General features: G+C 38.0%; 1 protein-coding gene across 6 annotated transcripts in view; it reads right to left on the reverse strand.

Annotated features, from left to right (window-relative positions):
* ARHGAP15 (Rho GTPase activating protein 15) overlaps window positions 1-21,745 on the reverse strand; it is a 599,315-nt gene that overhangs the window by 494,849 nt on the left and 82,721 nt on the right. For all 6 annotated transcript variants that reach the window (XM_029934637.1, XM_029934641.1, XM_029934642.1 and 3 more), the window contains one exon: window positions 11,267-11,354. In XM_029934637.1, coding sequence (XP_029790497.1) covers window positions 11,267-11,354 — 88 coding nt within the window. The remainder of the gene's footprint in view (window positions 1-11,266; window positions 11,355-21,745) is intronic.

A 21,745-nucleotide genomic window follows, 5' to 3' on the forward strand; every position in this document is an offset into this window, starting at 1 on the left:
CAGACAGCCTGTCTACCAGCAGCTTCTTTCTCAGTCAAGTGGTGCAGCTGCCCAGCGATTCTCTGAGTCTCTTTGAGGTTCACTGGAGAGTAGCAGCCAACTTGGAGACACAAGTCCTCTACTCTTCCCCATCATTTCCTGCCTCGTTTCCTTTTTGTCTCACCCTTTATGCCCTGGATTCATGCCTTCCAAATAAAGTATGGACACTTAATTTGGGCTTTCTTCCCTACAGAGTCAGGGCTAAGATCATTGACCCTTGTGGCAGAGAGGGATAGTGGCACACCAGAATGTGGGCCGGAGTCTAGAGTTGTCACGGAAAAGCAGCTCACCAGCCAGAGGCTCCGTTTTATTTCCAGCCCCCTTTGCACCAACATGTGGCCACATTACCCACTCTCATCACTGGGATGTGAGCAGACTGAGGTGAGGCACTTCCGGGCTTAAGGCTTTAAGGAACAGGGGGGTGTCCTCATGTTCTATCTTTCCCTCATCTGCCACTAAGAGTTTGCAGAACCAAAAAATGAAAGAAGCACCATATAGCAGAAAGCTGACCAGGAATCCCTGTTTTGGACTGTGGTATGAGTAAAAAATTAGGTTCTGCAGAAACTTTGGATTGGAGTTGGACATCAGGAAGTGTTCCCCTAACTGAAGTCTTGATACTAAGGAAAATTAAGACAGGGATTTTAAGTGCACTGCCATTAAGTGACAATTAAGGCATCTGACTCCAATTCCATCAGGTTCCAAAGGCTTTTCTCTTAATCACTATACTCTATTGCTCTACACAGTAGTAATAACAACAACAACAATAAATATAATTAGCATTTATCATTGCTTCGTGGCCAGCAAGTTGTATCAACTTTCTCACATAACCTCACAACAACTGTATGAGATAAGAACTCGTATTAACCTCACAGTACAGTTGAAATATCCCAGGATATAGTAACAAACCAAATGTGAACCTGGGATTCCCGGTCCAGGGGGTCTGACTTGTTCTACCTGATATGGTATACTGCTTCCCAGAGCATTTCAACTCAATAATGAACTCTTAAGAAAGACTAAATGCATATATTCAGTTAATTTCAAACTGCACTGTGGAGTAAAAGTCCATTTTATCTTGAAGAAACGCAAACTCTAAATCAGATGCATTACACTGACCAGAATGATAAACCACAGAGTCAAACTTCATAATTAAAATAGTGTTCTGAGAGAGCCTAAGGTGAGGTTTATTGGACAGTAAGCTGTTATCCATTTATAAAGCATCCTATCAATTTCATAGATTTTTGTGGTTATTAAAAATTATGTAAGATACAGAATTCATTGTGGTTAATGGCTAAATCTTGAGAGAATTATAACCAGAGAACATGGCTTCATTTATAGTAATATCGATCACTTGATTTCATTTTTTTCCTTATAATGTTTATGCTAATAAAACACTAGAATTCAATTTCTTTTTTCTTTCTTTCCATCTCCACCCATCATCCTCCAGATTTCAGACTATTATTTCTGTTCTAATTTTTAAAAGTATGATGAGGCCATGTGACAGTGCATTCTGTGGCTATACTACAAATTGCCCCCATAATAACCATGCTATCTTTGCCAGAGCTCTACCATTATGAGAATTAAAATATTAAACAGAAACTTAAAATGCATTCATTAGGCTAAGTTTGGTAGATCTATTATTTGCCCCTCCAATGTTTATGATCGTTTTGAGCAGGGGGCTGAATAAGGGCTCAACACACACTTTGCAAAGATAAAATAATTCCATATTCATTTTGTACAGAATACTCAATAATTCATGAATGGTTTTCTGATTGGAACTATTTTCATCTTTTTGCTAAATCACACCATTTTACTCCAATAAATAAGTCCATTTTGTTACTAAAGCCATAGCACAGTGAATGAGCATTAGATGTATTGCATTATTTAATTAATGCTTATGTTCATTATTTGCATTGGAAGTAAACAATATTAAAAAAGTAAACAAATTATTTTAATGAGGCCCTTTATATTGCTCTTTTTTTTTTTTTTTTTTGCTTTCAAGGTTATGACTGAATGAGTGATTTGAAAAAGTTAATAGTTTATTAAGTGCCTTGGAAAAGTTTTCTGTTATTTAGGGTAAACTACGCCAGTGTTTGCCTCTGAATAAAAGTTATCAGTACAGTGTAAAGAGAAGAAAATAGAAGTAACTCCCCTTCCTAAAAAACTTACCTATGCAATGAAAATGTAGGCTCCATATTGAACATACTGGCTTCGGAAACATACAGTTTTAGGGGAGAAATATTGCCTAAATAATGCTTCTGAATTTATGTCAAACTAGGTTTATGTTAACTAGGATTTGTGAGCACTTTGTGATAAATGTAACAGAATCAGCTGACTGATGAGAGTAAGTTCCACTTGGTCTAAATTTCGATGGATGTGGAGACAAGAGATAGTTCTTAAACCAGAAATAAACTCTCCATGGTGTGTTTATTCTAGCAGGTATGATACAAAATGTATATTCTGAAGTCACAGGAAAGTAAGTCCAGGTTTGCTACTGGTGCTCACTGCTGTCCTCACACCCCAATGTTCTTGGGAGGGATATTTGTTTTCCTTAGATGAATTGCCCTGCTTGTTTTCTTTGCACTAGGACTTCTTTAGAGATGACCATTTATGAAAGGTTCAAGGGCGCCTAAGTGGCTCAGTCCGTTAAGTGGCTGACTTCGGCTCTGACAGCTCAGAGCCTGGAGTCTGCTTCAGATTCTGTCTCCCTCTCTCTCTGCCCCTCCCCCATTCATGGTGTTTCTCACTATCTCAATAATAAAAAAACATTTTTAGTTAAAAAAATTAAAGTTCAAGACATATGAGATTTTAAAGTATTTTCTGAGTGAGAAGTTGTCCTGTGATTCACTAGATAAATGCATTGGGCCACACTAATGACAACTTAGCCATTTTGCCATTTTCTTTGTCAGTAAGAGCATAGGCTTTATAGCTCTCCTCTATTGCACCAGAGTTTTAGAACGTGTCTCTAAGATAATTTAATAAGTACTATCTTCTTTGTGTTAAAAGTAGAAAAATAATAGGGGCACCTGGGTGGCTCAGTTGGTTAAGCATCTGACTCTTGATTTCAGGTTGGTTCATGACCTCGTGGTGGTCCTGGGATTGAGCCCTGGTTCTGGCTCCATGCTGGGAATGGAAATTGCTTGGGATTCTCTCTCGTCCTCTGTCTCTACCATTCCTCACCCTCTCTCAAAATAAGTAAATAAATAAACATTAAAAACATTTTAAAGCAGAAAATAACATACCCTAATTCCTTAATCCTATCTGTGAAGACTTTGAATCTGTCTTAATACAAGTATCGTTAGTACTGGTTACAAAGGGCTCCAGAGTTCTTACAGAATGACGTTACCTCTTTTCATAATCTTGTTCAAAGTCTTTCATAAACTGATGCTGCAGGGACTTTCTAATGGAACGGAGTGCTGCTGCTCCACAGTGCTGCTCCTCAACTTAGTTTGAGGCAATCCTTCACTGGTGGTGCATCCTGGCAACTTGTAGAAGAAACACAAAACAGTCTGGACTAAGGCATGTCCGCCCTAGGCCTCAGGGAGCCTCTGAGAATCATTTTCAAGAACAATGACTAGCACATAGTGCGCAGGGCAGGGTGAGAGATCAATATGTATCTGTATAATCAATAAAGGAATTAATTTCCTATATTTTAGCACTGGTTACTCCCTTACTTCTACATAAAATGTCCTTTTCATCCAATTTTTGCCTCAAAATCCTATTCATCCTTCAAAAACATGCCCAACTCTCACTTCCTCAACAGATATATTTAGAATCTTTTCCAGTTGGAAGCAGTCTCTCTTTTCTGAGTTACTATAAAATTAACTCATGCCTCTATTCATGCCATTTTGGAACAACTATCCATGTCCATTTTTTCACTACAATTACTCGATTTATGGGCATACTTCCTATTTGTTTCTAGATACTCAAGGGAAAGATCTGATTCTGATTCATTTTTGGATGTTTCATAACACCTAGCATAGTGGCTTAAACATCAAGGGTGCTCAGTGATTTTGCAGAATGAACAATGGAGAGATATATAGGCCAAGCATTACTTGGAACAAGAGTTTCTCTGAAAAGGATTATCTGTAGCTAGATCTATCGTTCCCCACCATGTTCTTAAAATATTTTTTATCACTTTAGTCATGTTTTATTATAATAAACCTACATAAGATTCCATCTCCTCTCTCAGACTATAAGCACCTTAAGCTCAGGGATTATGTATTACTCATCTGATATCTCTAGGGTTTAAAAACACATTATATGATACCTGTTAGGAGTTGTGAATTCTTTACAGAATAAATGAATCTGTGCTCTATATTACATAGCTAATTTTCCTCATGAGGCAGTCTATCATTTTGTTTTTAGCCAGGAATATGTATTTGTCACATGCCATGGCTAGAGACAGATTCCAGTCCATATCAAGCAGAAGCTCTAAAATCACAAAGCACAGCAGGTACTTAGACAGCAAATTGGACCTGAAGTGCTGGAGCTGACTGAAATACTTCAGTGACACTAAAATAGGTAAGTGTACCTGGAACATGCAAGGGGCATGAGTCCAGGCCTCAGAGGATAAATCAAACTGACAGCTCTTGCTTCTCCGGGACTTCTTTAAGCAGGTAAAGCAAATAATAAAGATGTCTTTTGAGGTAAAATTTTTTTCTCTTGGACTAAATGAGATGAAGCCATGATCCTAGAAGAATCTACTTCCTCTCTCGCCTTTTTCCATGATAGACCTTGTCCTTTTAAGACAGGTGACACCTGGGTCATACTTCTGTTCAGCACGTATTTATTAAAAGAACAGCTATAAGAGATTATTCCACAGTGAAGGGATCTGGAAACTTACTGACACACCTTCTTAGAGATGTGTCCCTGGTAGCAAATCCCAGCCCTTGGTATGGTTCTCAATCTTTTTTTTCTTTCCAACCAAACTAAAAACAGCAAAACAAAACAAACACACAAACAAAAATATCCTCCAAAATCTCATTTCTTTTTTTAGCACACGGACCTTGCTGATTCTCAGTTTCATGTCATCGTTCATATTTTTTAACTCACTGGAATTCCCTGCCCACAAATCCCCACATATTGAAATTATAACCATCCTTCAAGGCCTAATTCAAATCTTTCACAGATGTGAGCCCTCCCTCCTTTAAATCTCAGAAAAACTCTTTTATGTTTCTTATTTCATCTCACCCTATTTTTTGGCAAAGATGCTATAAAGCAAAGACTATATCTTGATTATATCTCTATGCCTTATATGTAGCCCTAATGAGCAAGCTGTTCATTGTAGGATTTCAATACATATTCTTATGAAGTCTTTTCCTACCAGGCTTATATAAATAGCACAAACTTGATTAACCAAATGCATATTTAAATGAAAGTGAGGTAGATTGTAAATGAGAAACTAAGCTATTTAGATCAACTTTCCACTGAAAACAATGAAAAATGCTGGATAAAATATATCTTTTTAAAATTACCTTAAAAAATTGAAAGCCTGATAAGATAGTGGTGAAGTTCTAGGGTGATTATTTTTGGAAAATGGGAATCTGAACCCAGAGAGGAAAGCTGAACATCAAATCAACATAACTGCTCTTTGCCTGAGGGCATTTGTTTATATTGTGCATTTAAACTTTGGTCAACTGACTTCACAGAGTAATGGAAAAGGTGCTGCATGAGGTCTTAGGAAAGACTAAAGGAGAAACAATATTAAATTTGTTCCTTTTCTCCAACTCAAGGGATTATAAAGAAAACTGCCTTTGTAGATTAGCAATGTGAGAAAATTTAAAAAAAAACAAAAAATAATTCTGTCCCTGAGAAGTAGCACAGCTTCTGCTCTCCTATTTGTATAAATTCTGAGAGTTTTAAACAGTTGACTTAGATTGATCTAATCAATCACCAGGCGTGTCCCCGGCCCTTTGAGAAAAATGCAAAATATTCTGGAGCAGGACACATTTATCCCAGGACTAAATGATTAGCACACAGTCAAAAATAACCAGACACACAAGGAAAGAGCAATGGAGTGAGAAGCAGCGGAAACAGACTGATACACATGTCACATGTTAAACCATAAGACAGAATATAAAACAACCATGACTTCTAATTTTAACAAAATAAAAGGGAGTCTGGAAAATATCTGCAGATGACAAGTATAACAAATGACATACTAAATTAAAACAACTTCTAGAAATGAAAATTATAATAATTGAAATAAAGATGTTTATCAAAACAGGTGATTGGGTTAAAGACTCAGAAGATAAATTAAGGGAAATGGCTTGGAATGCAGTTCATAAAGACAAAAAGATTAAAAATAGAATTTCAAATGTGGAAAATAGAGTAGGAAGACTCTAAATGTAGGTTTAACTAAAGGCATGGAAAAAATAAGACAAAATATTTTTAAAAAGCTTCACATGAAAATAATAGCTGATGATTTCTGAAATATACTAATGACACTTAAAAACAATTTCAAGAAACCCAACAATCTATACAGGAAGCATAAAACTGTGGAAAAACAAAGGCAATAATAAAAATATCATGAGTAGCCAGATAACTGCACTTAGACTAACGTAACTTCTTGATCACAATAATAGATGACAGAAAAGAGGGGAATAACATCTTTATGTGCTGAAAGAAAATAACTACCAACTTAAAACCCTATATCCATAGAGAATATATATCTTTCCAGAATGAGAGAGAAATAGAAGCATTTGAAACAAGCAGACACTGAGACAAGTTGTTACTACAAGACCCCTTCTACAGAGATTCCTGAGAATATAGGGTTATCTGAGAAGATCTAAGATGAAGGAAGAAGCAAATGGCAAGGAACATGGCAAATATTGGGCAAATATAAACCAATTTTGACCCTATAAAAATAATAATGTCTGGTGGTGTTAAAAAAAAAAAAACCCAAATACAGAATTAAAATATCAGACAACAATAGCATATATGTTGAGAAGAGAATAGGTGGGTTAGAATATTCTAAGGTAGGGACACAGGGTGGCTCAGTCCGTTAATCATCCAACTCTTGATGTCAGATCAGGTCATGATCTCACGAGCTTGAGCCCCACCTCGAGCTCAAGTCAGGACCTCACAGTTCATGAGCTCAGTCCCTGTGTGGGGCTCTACTCTGACTGCATGGAGCCTGCCTGCAATTTTTTGTCTCCCTCTCTCGGCCCCTCCTCCAGTTGCTCATGCTTTCGCGCACTCACTCTCTCTCTCTCTCTCAAAACTAAACATTAAAAATAAATATATAAAAATAGTCTAAGGTAATATTTTGGAAGAAGGCAAAGATTTGATTAGCTTTAGTCTTTGCTAGGTATCAATGATATAATCCTAACGAAATAGAATCAGAGTACAAAGTCCATCACTCAAACCAGTGTGAAAAAAAAAGGAAGGAAGAAAAAAGAAAGAAAAAGCATAACATATTTAGAGAAAGCCAAGAAACAAAAAAGGCATATACTGTGACTTCATTTATGTAAATTCAAAAGCAGACGAAATAAACTACATTTCTTAAGGGCTATAGATACAGCTGGTATAGGTGGGGAAATAATGAAAAATTATAAAATAATAGCTAAATGCAGTTTAACTCTGTGGGAAGGAAAGAGGTTGGATGATTCAGAGACATATGGCAGGGGTGTGGCTTCTGGAGGGCTGAAAGGGTCTATATCTTCATTTGGGTGATGGTTATGCAGAAGTTTGATGAATAATCGTTAAAATATGCATATATATTATACATTTCACTAAAAAATGGCTTCTGTATTATTTTCCAATGACAATATTTACAAATTTAAGTAAGTCACAAATAAGAATACATATATATAAAAAAACTAAGAACATGAGCATTATTCTCTTCTTCATAATCCAGGAAATCTGGATGTAGAGACATCAGAGATTTTCAAATGCTCTGACTCACAGGAGGGCCAGCTGGTCTTGACCAAACTTTCTCTGGTTGGAGGTGAAGTGACAGGGTATATAGATGTAGAAGAGGGGTAGTATCCCATTTTGGTAAAGACTGTATTTCATTCTGAGGTTTTCTCCTACCTCAATTTGGGATTGGGATATTTTTTGATGCCCTTTCTGTTAGAAAGTGGCAGTGGTAGTTAAGTGGTAGGTACCTCTTTTATGTCCTTTTTAAAAACAAACAAAACAGAATGACTCAGTCCTCTTTTTCCTTAAAGAGGTCACTGAGGACCCAGATCCTATGAATCCCTAATTTACACACACCAGTAAAATGACTCTGTCCATTTCAAGGAAATCTGAGTTGGTTACAAACGGCAAGAACTTCAGTGAGAAAGAAAGATAGTCAAACATGGAATGTGGGATCAGGCACGCTTTATGGCATGCTGTATTAAATGTGAAAGTCACGGGGTAAGAGCCACTAGAGGAAGATGAGGACCCTGGGAAAATGTCTATGGTCATGCAAGAACCCCATCTAGAGCCCCAGATGGAGGAAGGGCTTCACTTTGAGAATTATCAGTGCTCAGACACAACATTTACACTGCCTAGGGAGACCGTACCTGCTGATGTTCTTTGAGTTAATGTACTTTCTTTTGTATGCAAGTCCACATCAGTTCAAGTACAAAACTCATATGATGTAAAAATATGTTATAATTATATTATGACCTTTATTGTGTACTATAGAATATATATCTTAATAGAGTATATTATATAGACAATAATAATTAATTGATGGCTACTACTTATGTTTTCTTTTGTTAAGTAATTCGATTCCCTGTTAATTCTGTTGGCAGATACCACTACCCCCATTTTACAGATGAGGACTCTGAAGCTCAAATAAGTTGAATGACTTTGTCAGCTCCTAAGCAACAAGACTGGAATGAAGTCCCCTGTGGTTGAACTTCAAAGCCCTGCTCCTGGCTACTTTGCTGCTTTGTCTTACCACTGCATTAACATTCAAAGATCATTCCTATAAAGATTAAAATGCCATTTACTCTCTTAAACCACATTCTGTACTCACTTGTCAGTTTCTACTGACCCCTTGGAGGAAAGGACAGACTTTTTCCCAGAAGCACAATGAACAATACCAGGACATGTGTAAGGGGTGGGTGCAAGGGAAATCCAGAAATTTGAGCATAAATCTCTTTCAAAATAAAACCACAGCATCTTTAATCAAGGCCTGGCAATCATCGTATCGTTTCTCTGAGACTGGAATTGGTAAATGTGGGCTATCCCACTAGGCCTTTAATACTTGGTTAGAAATGTATCCAAGAAGTTGACTAGCACGACAATTCATGCAGTACAAACATGAATCTGCAATTCTCTTCCCCATTACCACAAAACACTGTTAGTTCCTGCCCTGAATTCACTTTGAAGATGAGTGCCTGGGAGAAACCAGAAGAGCATTGAAAATGGGGCCAGAAGTAATACATAGGGTCTGCCAAAAAATGTTAACGAACTTCTTCTAAAAGTAAAATCTATTGTCAGTTTAGAACTCTGAAGATTGAACGGGAGGCATGCAATTAGCGAGCTGACTTGAAAGGTTTATGCAAAAAAGAGTTTTCTTTCACCTGTATAAAATTAAGCAGCTGATAATTATATCTCCTGATACTGGTATGAGGAGATTAAAATGTAAAATGAAAATAAACCGAACGCTTTAATGTGGAATCTAATCTAATCTCTCCATTATCCCAGAACATTCACATAAACTGGGCTCTGGTGGAATTCTTCTCACCCAGCAGGACTAGGATCATCTTCTCAGCAGCCCAACTTGCCAGGCAAGCGACTTTCCTCCTTCCCAATTTCCCTTAGAACTCATTCACGGGCAAGACAAAGGCCCTGTGAGTGGATGGGGGGTGCTTTGTGCCCGACCCTTAGGGGTACTTTATTTTTCTTAAAAAGATTATCTCCACCTTACTCTAGGCCCCAAACAAAAACAAAACAAAAGCCTAGAACAAATTTCTGAGTCAGCTTAAATTAAAAATACAAATGATTGAGATATATTTTTAATTTATTTATAATGAGTTTACAGATTGGACCGCATGGAGACTCCAAAACCAGCAAGCCACTTGGGGATAAAGACTATTGCAATTATCAGGGACAAGCCAAATGCTACCTTTTGTTCTTCTATTTAAAAACAAACAAACAAACATCTCCTAGCAAATGATTTTCTATTTCCTATTTAAAGAGGATTACATAGCAAACAAGACTAGTGGCTGGAAAGCAAAGAGCTTTCCAGCGTTTTATTACCTGCCAAATACAAATTAGTTCATTGTGGTTAACTCCTGCCAGCCGACCCCTCTCTCTGCCGCCCATCAGGCCGATGGGGGAGGGCAGGTTGCTTCCTGCCCTGAGTCCTTCCTAATCAGGAGGCTGTCAGACATGCTGTCTGTCCACTGTCTCCCACTTTCCGTCCCGTGGCAGCTCCAGTGTTTGGGCAACAAGGTCCTGAGCCTGAATTGCCCCAGTAACTAGCTCGGAATTGCTCCTACTCACTGTCACTGTCAGATCGCTGTGGGCATATGTGAGGCCCTCCTCCAGGTACAATAAAGAAACCCTACAAATTTCACTTTGTAATAACTATAGGTTACAGAAATTGCATTAGTTCCATTAGATGGAGTCAGAAATATTCAGAAAGGTTAGCTGGATATAGTGAATGCCGCAGTGAGACTAAGATAAAAAAATCACTTTGTTAACTTAGAGTGTTTCCTCATTGGTAACACCCTATATTAAGGTGCCATTTATAAACAGTTTATTATTATTTATTAATGTATGAAGCACTTTATAGCATGCTAGATAACAACTTAAATTCATGTATTAAAGATGCACATACATGGTTTAATAGGATTTACGTCTTATAATATTCTTTAAAACAGCTTCCCATAGTCTCATCCGTTAAGCATTTATTACTAATGCATTTTATAACATACTTTATAATACATTATTTGAGCAAGTAGCTGCATTTAGTGATCATTTCATAAATACGAATAAAGCATTTATAAATGGCACCTTAATTTAAAGTGTTACCTTCACATTACTAGATAGCTGCTCACCATCCATCTCATTTTGCGATTATTCTCCAAATGCACCACTTAATAAAACAGACACTAAGTTCTATTTTCCCTTCATCTGATTAAAAGTTTATTGAGTCATTTCCTCCATCTGCTTTCGGTTGTTGGGAGCTTGGAGGCTTTAGTGTGATTTCTGATGAAACCAAACTTTTAATTCAATACTATGTCTGTGAAGATGGTAATCGTAGAAGCAGAGAACTACCTACCATGTTAGCCAGCGCCTGCTGCTTAGCTTCTTTGTAGAATTCAAGTTTTCGACTGGAAAGAACGATCCAGGAAGTAGACCAGTTTTTCCTTAAGAAACAACAACAACAACCACAAAAGGATAAAAAAGCAATAACACTTGAAGAAATCCTTCATGGATACTGTATAAGCAACATTTTGAATGGGTAATAGAAACTGTATTTTTAATTCATCTTTATAAAAGTCTTTATTAAAATCCATAGGTGGTATGGAATTCGGGTAATAATAAGGACATTCTGTAATTTTGAAAAATCATGGCATTTATGGTCAACATCTCTCAATTAGAATTTCCTCCCAAATTCTTTCTCAAGTACTGATACCCCAATTTTTGTGTATGCACATCCCCCGCTCCACAGTAAGTCAAAAATAGCAAAATAAAAATGAAAAATCAGAACCTCTGCCTTCATTGTTACTTCTCCTCATTGTTTCGGTAGATTTCAGAATCTGAAAAACTAACCAGCTAGTGTTTCACTGCCTACTTCAAAATATTTTTTTAATGTTGAATCTCACTGGAAATCAAAGAAATGCAAATAAAAAGAGTGAAACGCTTTTTCCCTCTTTGCCAATCAATTTGGCAAGAATTAGAAGGGATAAGATCACGGGTTACTGAGTGTGTGGAAAAATGGATTCTTCCATACAGTTCTGGTGAGAGGGTACACAGCATATTTTTCTGGAGTGAATTTGGCAATATGTTTATTTATTTATTTTGAGGAACAGCGAGTGAGGCAGGGACAGAGAGAGAGGGCGAGAGAGAATCCCAAGCAGGCTCCACACTGTCAGTGCCAAGTCCAAGATAGAGCTCAAACCCAAGAGCCTTGAGATCATGACCTGAGCTGAAACTTGACCTTAACCGAGTGAGCCACTCAGGCACCCTGGCAATATGGCTTTTTTAAAAATCTTTTAAAATGTGTTTGTCTTTGGACTAAACAAGTCCATTACTATGAATGTAAGTTTATCCTAAAGAAGTCATCTCGTCAGTTGGTAGGCGTGTGTGTACAAGAATGAAGTGCTCCATTATTTCTTAATTCTGTACCTAAAATATTATTTTAAAAGATGAGTTACCTAAGTTGCATATAATAACTTCCTATAATGGAAAATGAATCCTATGCTGTACAAGAATACTAATATGGGAAGATTTTAACCAAGACCATAATACAATATGTAGTTTATAACACCACACTGTGTATCTGCCTAAGACTGTATTCCCTTCTCTGAACCTCTTCTGATGATTCATTCTCATTCATCAGAAGCTCAAATATTACACCTAAAAATGCATTCCATGACTACCTCACACAACACTTATGATAAATTAGAAAATAGTTTATGTATATTTCACCTCTATCTCCCACCTTTCTAAAAAAGGCCTCGAAATGAAAGAAAACATTTGATGCTTAGAGAAATATCCCCAAGGGACCAGCACTGTGCCTTGGAGAGAGGAGGCACCACCCACATATTTACTGAGTCATTGATTGAACTTAGACATAGGGAGAAAAAGCTGGAAGTAACAATAGTTAAATAAGGCGGTAAAATCACTGCTTTTGATTTTCCTTTGTATTTCTTGCTGTTTATCAAATATCCTGCACTGAACATGCATTACCTCAGTAATTATATGTGTGCAGTTGTGTCATGAAGAATGCCCTTTTTAGATAGTAAAACATGAAGGAGGTTAATATACCTAAGTTTCTATCCACTGTATCAATTGCTGCAGTTTGCTTTAATACTCATTTCAAAAGAACTGAATTCATTTTATAAAAGTGGCAGAAAAAAGTTTACAAAGAGACTTTTTTTATTCAGGTCAATAGAAGCCTACACAAAAATATGTTTAAAATGACCATTGACGATCTTTGTGTAATTTATGTCCTCTTGCTTCTTAGAATTTAGGCGTTTGATTGAAAAGACAGCTTTGACTTCGGTAAAGTTAATATTCACACCAGGATTAGACTGCTCTTACATGCCTGAAGCTTTTATAACCATGCCTCATTGTGTAAAAACAAAAAACAAAAAACAAAAAAACCAACATGATGAACAGAAACCAAACAAACAGTATGTATTTTCCAACGTGCAAATATGAATATTATGTTCTTGGACCCACTTGCCTTCAAATGGGTCTACCATTTCAACCAACAATGAAAAATATGGAAATACACACACACACACACACACACACACACACACAAAGCCACAAAGACTTTCCGCCTCCTTTCCCTTAAAGCCCAATTCTCCCCTTGGGTTCCAGTAGCAGCAAAGAGGACTCGGGCAGTCATAGCCTTGTCTCCATGCAGGTCATAATATTAGATGACTCCATAAAGAGAAAAGAAAAACATTGGAAGGACTGAAGGCCTGCACTGGGCATCTTTTATGTCTACCCCTTATTTTGACAGTATGTGGCCAGGGAATATGGAACACCCTCAGACTGATGGAGCCCATATTTAACCTGCCTGTTATATTTCCCACTATCTTTTTCATCCCCTGGCAGGGAGATCCTATACCTTATTTGTTTCCAATCTATAGCAAGCCCTGGATAAATGGTTCTGATTTGAATCTGTTTCAGATGTTGATCGTTTACAGAACGTGTTGGCATTACTCTGCCCTTCCTTAAACTCGGAACTGGAACTGGTTAGAAACGAAGTTGCATGAAATTCAATTATCTCATGGTTCTCTGTTGGAACTTTGAACTGTTATGAAATGTTCCCTGGTCAACGAATCTGATGACCAAATCTGGAAGGGTAAGAACTGCAGGTCTTGGAACCTTGGCACTTTGAATTGCCCTGACACTTTCATTTAAATTTATAAGTTACAATGTCTCTATGGTGTGAGAAGAAAAGTGAAGATTTGTTTCACCTTGCTTAAAATAATTTTATTTCGAAAGGAAGAAATGCTGTTTTCAACCGTTTCGATGCTCCAATATCATTTTAGTTTTTTCCAGTACCTCTTTAAAAATAAAAATTAGCATAAATTATTTTGAGTACCTAAACAAAAACTAAAGTTTGATTGCCCAGTAGAGGTTGAGTTTCACCAAAAAGATAATGAAGATACTAATAGGCCCATTTATTAATATAGAGAATGAGGCTCAGAGAATTTAGGAAACTTACTTCAGGCCACTTAGATTTAGCGTCAAACTCAGCTTCTCTGACTCTGAAGCCTGTAATCTGTTCACTAATTTATGCTGTCTTTTTTTAAAGATTAAGCATTAGTAACTTGGCTAAGGAGATTGTCAATGTCAGATTTCACCGTGGATTGGGTTGAAATGCTGACATTGTGAAAGCTGGTGTGCATAGCCTGTGACAAAGTAGGAGCCATATAGGCTCCTTATGAACTACTTTACCTGATCCTAATTGGAAGGACAGAGAACAGACCTGAGGCTTCCAAACTCTCTACTTCCCTCAGAAGTTGCACTGATTTAAAGGATGGACCATTCAACTCCTCAAAAGCCAGAAGCAGGGCACCTAACAGCGGCACCTCTGTCTCTTTTCTGCTGGGGAATTCTGGGGAATTATTCTGGTCAGTAATGAGCAGACTTATCTATACCCCGTGAAGATCAAAAAACCAGGAAGTGAGTCAATGCCTCTAGTTTAGAAGTGGCCGATAATTCATATAAGGGGCACAACTTTCAACTGGTGACTTAAGTTGGAACCTGATTCTATGAATGAGGTGCTCTGGGGACTTGACCATTTTCCATCCAATATCTGGTTCATACCCCGTCTGGTAGGTTTGGCTTGGGGTGCCTGTAATTCTCAGGATATCAGTTGAGGAGCTTTCTCACCTCATTACTCTAACACAGGAGGCCCTTGGATGGCACTGTCAGCTCCGGAGAGAGTCGTGAAAAGGGTCAACTGGCAAACTTTTGTCCTGATTTGAACTTTTAATGCTTTCTCTATGCAGTCGAATCCTTATAGGCAACTATTGCTCAGTGTAATGAGAGACAACTCAGGAAGCAAGTTACTCCTGCCAACTTTGAGGGCTTAGCCAGAACAGGCGAGTCTTGTAGTTTCTGATGAAACTTTTAAAATAGACTCTTCAAGGATGAAGCACTTTTCAGAATGGAGAGAAAGCCAATCTACTCCCCTGTCTCCTCCAAAGAGACAGCCATCACCCCTAACCTCTCAGAGCCTTTCCACTTCTGCGCCCATTGTCTGACATTTGGTAGGTCTTTATTAAAGGTTTTTGAGCAAAAGGGTATATACGGACTCTCAAATTTCACACATCTAGATTATTCCTGCTCTGTGTTATTCACTAACAAGGTGTACAAAAGCACCAACCTCCTGTGTCTCTTGTCTGTTCCTTAGTTCCCTGGTGTTTTGATATGTCATTTCTAACATTAAAGAAACAACAATAACAACTATTTAATGCCGCTGGTTTAGTATATATTTTTTCTAATTTATAATTCTACTGGCAATACTTGAACTTTCTCTAGGGGTCTTTCTGACTTTCAGAGGTGTGTCAATAAGATGAGCTATTGCGCCTGCATTGTCCCCACTCCATGCTAGGTGTTACACCTGGCGATCTGTTGTATGTGTCGGGTAATTAAGTCGCAAAGCCAGTCACCCGCATCTATTGAGCTTCTACCACACAACTGTCACAGTTCCAAGAACTGAATGTATAAAAGCAACAGGGTGCCTGAGTGGCTCTATCGGTTGAGTGTCCGGCTCTTGATTTTGACTCAGGTCATGATCTCAGAGCTCATGGGTTTAAGCCCCACATTGGGCTCTGCACTGACAGGTATGAGCTGTTATGAAATGTTCTCTCTCCTTCCCTCTCTGCCCCGACCCTGCGCTTTCTCTCTCTCTCTCTCCCTTCCCTTCCCCCTCCCCGTCTCCCTCTCTCTCTCTCACACACACAAAATAAAGCAACTTTGAATATATAAAAGCAAATAAGAGACACCTCAAAGGGAGGTCTCAGAGGGAGACAGGCAATAAACATGGAAACGAAGCCTACACATGACACTGGGAGGTGGGTGATACCCCCATATTACAGATGAGGACACTGAAGCTTGGTGAGTCTGGATCCTACCAAAGGTATAGAAGTCATAAATACAGGATTCAAACCAAGTCTCTCAGGCCTTGAAGGCCCCACTCACACCGCTGTCTCAGCTGTCCCTAGAGCAGGTGGCATGCAGCTCTGTGTCATTCTGAGCACGCCTGTGCAGAGCCTTATCATAGGCTCTGAGAAAGGAAGATAAAGAAAGAACTTTTGTCAAACAATACTTAAATGTCATTCTCCTTGGAGTGAGGCCACTTCTTAGCCTGACCTGGGGTGTTGTGGGCTCTTTATTCCCTACCTTCTCGTGATGGCTGACAGGTAAATGTATCTATTGGTGGGAGGCAATCAATGCCTCATCATTTCATCATCCTTACTGTAAGGGTATTCTTTTCTATTTCTCCACACAGATGGAAAAAAAACCCCAAACTATTGGATAGGACTGAGGATTAAGGAAGACACAAACCTCAGGAAATACTCAACCTCAGTAAGTCAGAGGTCCTAGGAATAGGTGGACAGTCTCCCCACAGATGTGTGGATAACAATCAGGGAGGGACTGATTGGGACACTAGTGATTCAGTGCAGGAAACAGCTTGTGACTCGGGAAATGCAAGCTTTTATGTTATTTTCTTTTGACAAAAACACAAATCATGCCAAAGGTGGGAAGAGGTACTTACTACAATTAGAAAGTAGGAAGAACTAAATTTGAATGACCGTTATTTACATGGATGGAATTGGTGGAACATCTTATCCAAGTGAGACACTTAACAAAACTTTCCTAAAACAAATCCTCGGTTGTGAAGGGGCACAGGGCAGAAGCGGGGCAGAACTGGCGGTGAACTAACCCCCAAACCCCAAAACAGCACACTGCATCGTCTTGGCAAAAATTCTTTGCATTCTACAAAATGGACACCGGGTGGCAGCACATAATAACAACTTTGTAACTGCTTATCTGAAGAAGGCTAGATCATGCTTAAAATATTTATTACCATTATAAGAATTTGTTAGCCTGGGCTCAGGTGTAACACATTCATCTGTTTTCTATCCTACCCTCACTTCTCCTACACCTCCTTTAGGTAGTGACAGATGGCCAACCAAAAGTCAGAGGAAAATGTACATGCAATAGCTTCATAAATTTCAGACTCTCCTTGGGCCACATGCCTTTGTTATCTGACTTGGTCACACTAGATTTGACATGATTCCCCACAGTGGCAGGAATGAAAGTGATTTACGCCAGTATCCCTGACTGTCTGTAAAAATCCCTTGATCACTGTTAAATGTTCTTACTCATTCTCAAACTGGTAGGTTAGAAAGAAATTTATTTCTTCTCTCTCATAGTCTAAGCCTCTTGTAAATCACCACTGCTAAAAGTGGACCAAAGAAACACAGAAGTATAGACACACACATCTCTGTCAGTATTGCAAGAAATGTAAAATCTTGCTATATTCGAAGAGTTATCAGATGTTAGAAATTATAGCATCTAGTGGAAATTTTAAAACTAAAGGAAATTTTTATGAATTAACTTCTGTATTCTGCACTCTCTAAATCTTCCCTCCAGTCCTCACTACTAAACATAAAAAGAGAGAAAGGCAATTCTGCTGGAAGAATTTATGGAAATCCTGAGCAGAAAGTGGTAAAGAACAAATAAGTTCATGGTACTCTGGCATCAGGCTCTAAAGGAAGTCTCTTCTGAGAAACAATTGTTCAAGAAAAAAAAGAGAACATAACAAAAAAAAGAAAAAGCTCTTAAGAGCAGAAGAGAGGGACCAGCAACACAAGATAAGAGGTACAGAGCACGAGTGAGATGCTGAAGGGCCAGGCATGAGGTGGAAGTGGCGGGTGTAGATGGACAGGCAGTGCCATGCTGTCAGGTGCCTTCTGTACATACAGGGATAGAAAAGAGCTTTTCTCTAGGGGCCCCCAGAGCCTCAGAGACATCCGGGCTCCTTCCTTTTGGAGATGGAAGGAATTTCTAAACGTCACCAGAAAAGCAAACCGTGTTTTCAATGTGAACAATTAAAAACTTAAAGCTGGATACTAAATGTATTCAACTTTCAAGCCTGTCTGTGTATCATGTGGTAATTTATATCACAGCACTTCAGGATAAGGCAAAATTTATGGCCTTTTATGAATATCAGATATAGTCAGTGGGTTGTCCTTCCTGTTACCTACTTTTTTTCATAGTCAGAGAGAGGTTAAACTCTTCCTAGAGAGAAAGAGACAATATAGGAAAGAGGGAAGCTAAAGAAACAGGAAAAAAAGAGGAAAGAGGGAAAATGAAAACAGTGTGTGATGCAGGTGACCTATCATGGACTTGTGAGTAGAAAACTTTATGGAGAGTGATAAAATAATGTTTGCTAAGTGATCATTGAAGCCCTTAGGACTGTTGATGGTATGAAATAAAAGGACAGTTTTTGTTCCCTGACCCCAAGAAGTTTCTAGCAAGAGAGAAAACACCAAACTACTTCACACAGAGGACAGGGCTAAAATCTGACACTTACCTTACATACAGTAAGTTTTGGGAGGAAGGGGAGGTTAATACCAGTGACCACTTTTCGCCATTTGTACAACTGATAAAATAATAAAATAATATAGCCTATCTTACAGTATTGTTTCAGTATTACTCGTAGAGCATTCATCTAAGTACTGGACAGAGTATGCATTTAGTAATTCTGCTTATTAATGCACTAAAATGTATAGCAAAATATAAAGCACTTTAATAAATGGGGAAAGGGAATCACAAAACATTTATATTAAAAATACAAACTATAGAAACTATGGTATACTATTTAATAGTTACTAAATTTTCAAAGGGATAAAAGCTACACAACTTTCAAGGTTATGATTAAACTGACCATTCTGTGGCCAGTTACAAAACATATGGACACTTTGGGCAAACAATATGACAACATGCAGCATTAAAAAAAAAGGTCATGTGATTTAGTCAAGTATTCCAAGGTTAGTATTTCTTCTGAGAAATAAAAGAAACATTGACATGCTTTACTCTAATTATATCTATTTTAGTATAAGACTGGAATTAACTTAAAATTCAGATAAAGAGGGGTGTAGAAATGGTTTGGTGTATTACAGTGCCATCAACCTGGTGGGATAGTATACATTACTAAACATGGTGACTCTGTTTACATTATTCAATTTGTAAAGCATTCATAATAAAAATTAAAACCAAATCCCACAAACAATAAAGAGTAAAGTTATGGAACAATATGGATCAAAGTTAAAGATTTTTGGTCACCAAGGAGTTGGATCAGCAAGGTAAATAGACAGTAAGAGACTTGGAGGAGGTATTTCAAAGTCTAAAGTTGACCAGGTATTACTACCTGGAGCATATTAGGAGTTCTCTCAAAAATAAAGTAAGCAGACCAGTAGAAAATAATGAAACATGGGCAATTCTCAGAAGGCAGAACCTGACTACCTCTAAATAGATGAAGTGATGCTCAACTGAAATGCCAATGAGAGGAATAAAAATAAATGCAGTAACATTCTATTGCCATCAACTCGCAAAACTGAGTTATATAATGCTGTGGGATGAGATGATGGCAGGACAGGCTCCCTTCTGCTTTGCAGAAGGAGTGCGAACTGGTGCACTCATTCAGGAAGGAGCCTGGCAGCAGCAGTCAATGGATTTATAAATGTGTGCATCTTACCACCAAGCAATCTCTCACTCCTGGTACAGGCCCCAGGGAGAACGCCTAGCAGGTTCATAAGGGGACACATATGTGTGCTTTCTTGAAATGTTGTTTGGGACGGAAGGAGTTAGGGACAATTTAGGTGTCCATTCCTGGGAAATTAAGTAATATTTGATATATTTACACAATGATAAAATGGGCAGTAGTTGGAAGAAATGAACTCATTTTAAATATACAGATATAGATTCATGTCCAAACATTAACATTGAATAAATGTAATAAGAAACAGAGCGAAGTTTATAACACAAAAAGGCTTATGCAATTTAGAGCATATTTACAGACACACAACTACATGCCATTTGCTAGAATGCCACACATGTAACCACATAACTATATGGAGAGTGGATTTGATGAACAGATATTCTACAGGCAATTGAAGTGAGGATTGGAGACTGAAAATAAAATAAAATCAGTTAGGGGTCTTGCTCAGACTGATGATGATAAAAGGCCACACACTGAAGAGTAAAACCAACTCAGTTCAGTGTACCTGATGTTAAAAAAAAAATGAAACTGAAATGTATACAACTTTAAACAAAAAAAGCTGAAAGAATGCATAATTGTATGCAAACTGGTTGAAATAACAATAAAACAGAGCACAAGCTAATGTTTATATGAATTTAAACTAGAACACAAAAATGATTTGCAAACTGATTAAAGTAACAACAAATGAAACAAATACAAAATGCTATATACACTGATTGAAACTGCCTAAAAAATGTATTCATGGGAGTTCATTAGAGAAAGGGCCTTGTTCTGCCCCTCTGCATTTTCTTGACATCACCTTTTAAGAAAAAAATTTTATCAGGACAGTTTAAGGGCAAAAACACCATGAAACTGTTTTGGTGGGGCATCATCTTTATTTTCTGGCATTCCTTTCATCAGCATCTCCTCCTCTTCTGTGCAGGAGGCTTGAGGGAAAGCTCTCCCCTCCCCTCCCCTACCAAGCCCCAGTGAAAGCTGAAGTAGTAACTTAGACAAGGTCTGAGGTCCTTTTCTGTCCTTTCTCTGGCCTCTGTGCACACATAACTGGGAAGGTAAGAAAGGGCCTTGACTTATTCATCCGGGGAAGAGCCATTGCTGCCCTCAGCATCACGCCCATGAGCAGATGCCTTTGGGAGTGAGGTCCAAGGAAAAGGACGCTAGGATGGATGAGTCAACAAGTCCTCCTGTCACCCTTTCACAATACAACTCCTAAAGCCATTATCCACTGGGGTGGGGACATGTCCAGTGTCTTAAAGCATCCTTGCATTTGACTGTTTCCTATTCATGTCTTTCCTGGACTCGTCAAAGGAATGTGGCTACAGGGTTACTGCAGAGAAACTATAGAAGAGGGTTCAAGGAAGGCCCTGTTTTCTATCCAAGAATAAAATACAATATAAGCAAAAAATTAGAGCTTGTTCTTTAAAATTGAAATAGCTATTTTAAGCAATAGTAGAATTATGGATGATTGTTTTCTCCAGTTTTACTCCTTTTAAATAAATATATACATACTTCATTACAGGCAGCAAAAAAAAAGCATACTTCATGGTCTATTGTTGGCCAGAGTGCCATTCTAGTAATGAATTGCATTATACAATTAACAAGTGTCCCATTGTGTAGCTAATTAGTACATTCACCGTTTATGGTTTTAACTGTTAATAATACAGTCATAAGTAAATGCTTTGTCTCCCAATTTGAGCGTCTTCTACATATCTTTGTAGCTTGCATATCAACTAGCACAAAGCTAAGTATACAATAGCACCTACATGAGAAATAGAA

This window comes from Suricata suricatta, chromosome 3 (genome assembly GCF_006229205.1).
Source record: "Suricata suricatta isolate VVHF042 chromosome 3, meerkat_22Aug2017_6uvM2_HiC, whole genome shotgun sequence".
NCBI lineage: Eukaryota > Metazoa > Chordata > Mammalia > Carnivora > Herpestidae > Suricata > Suricata suricatta.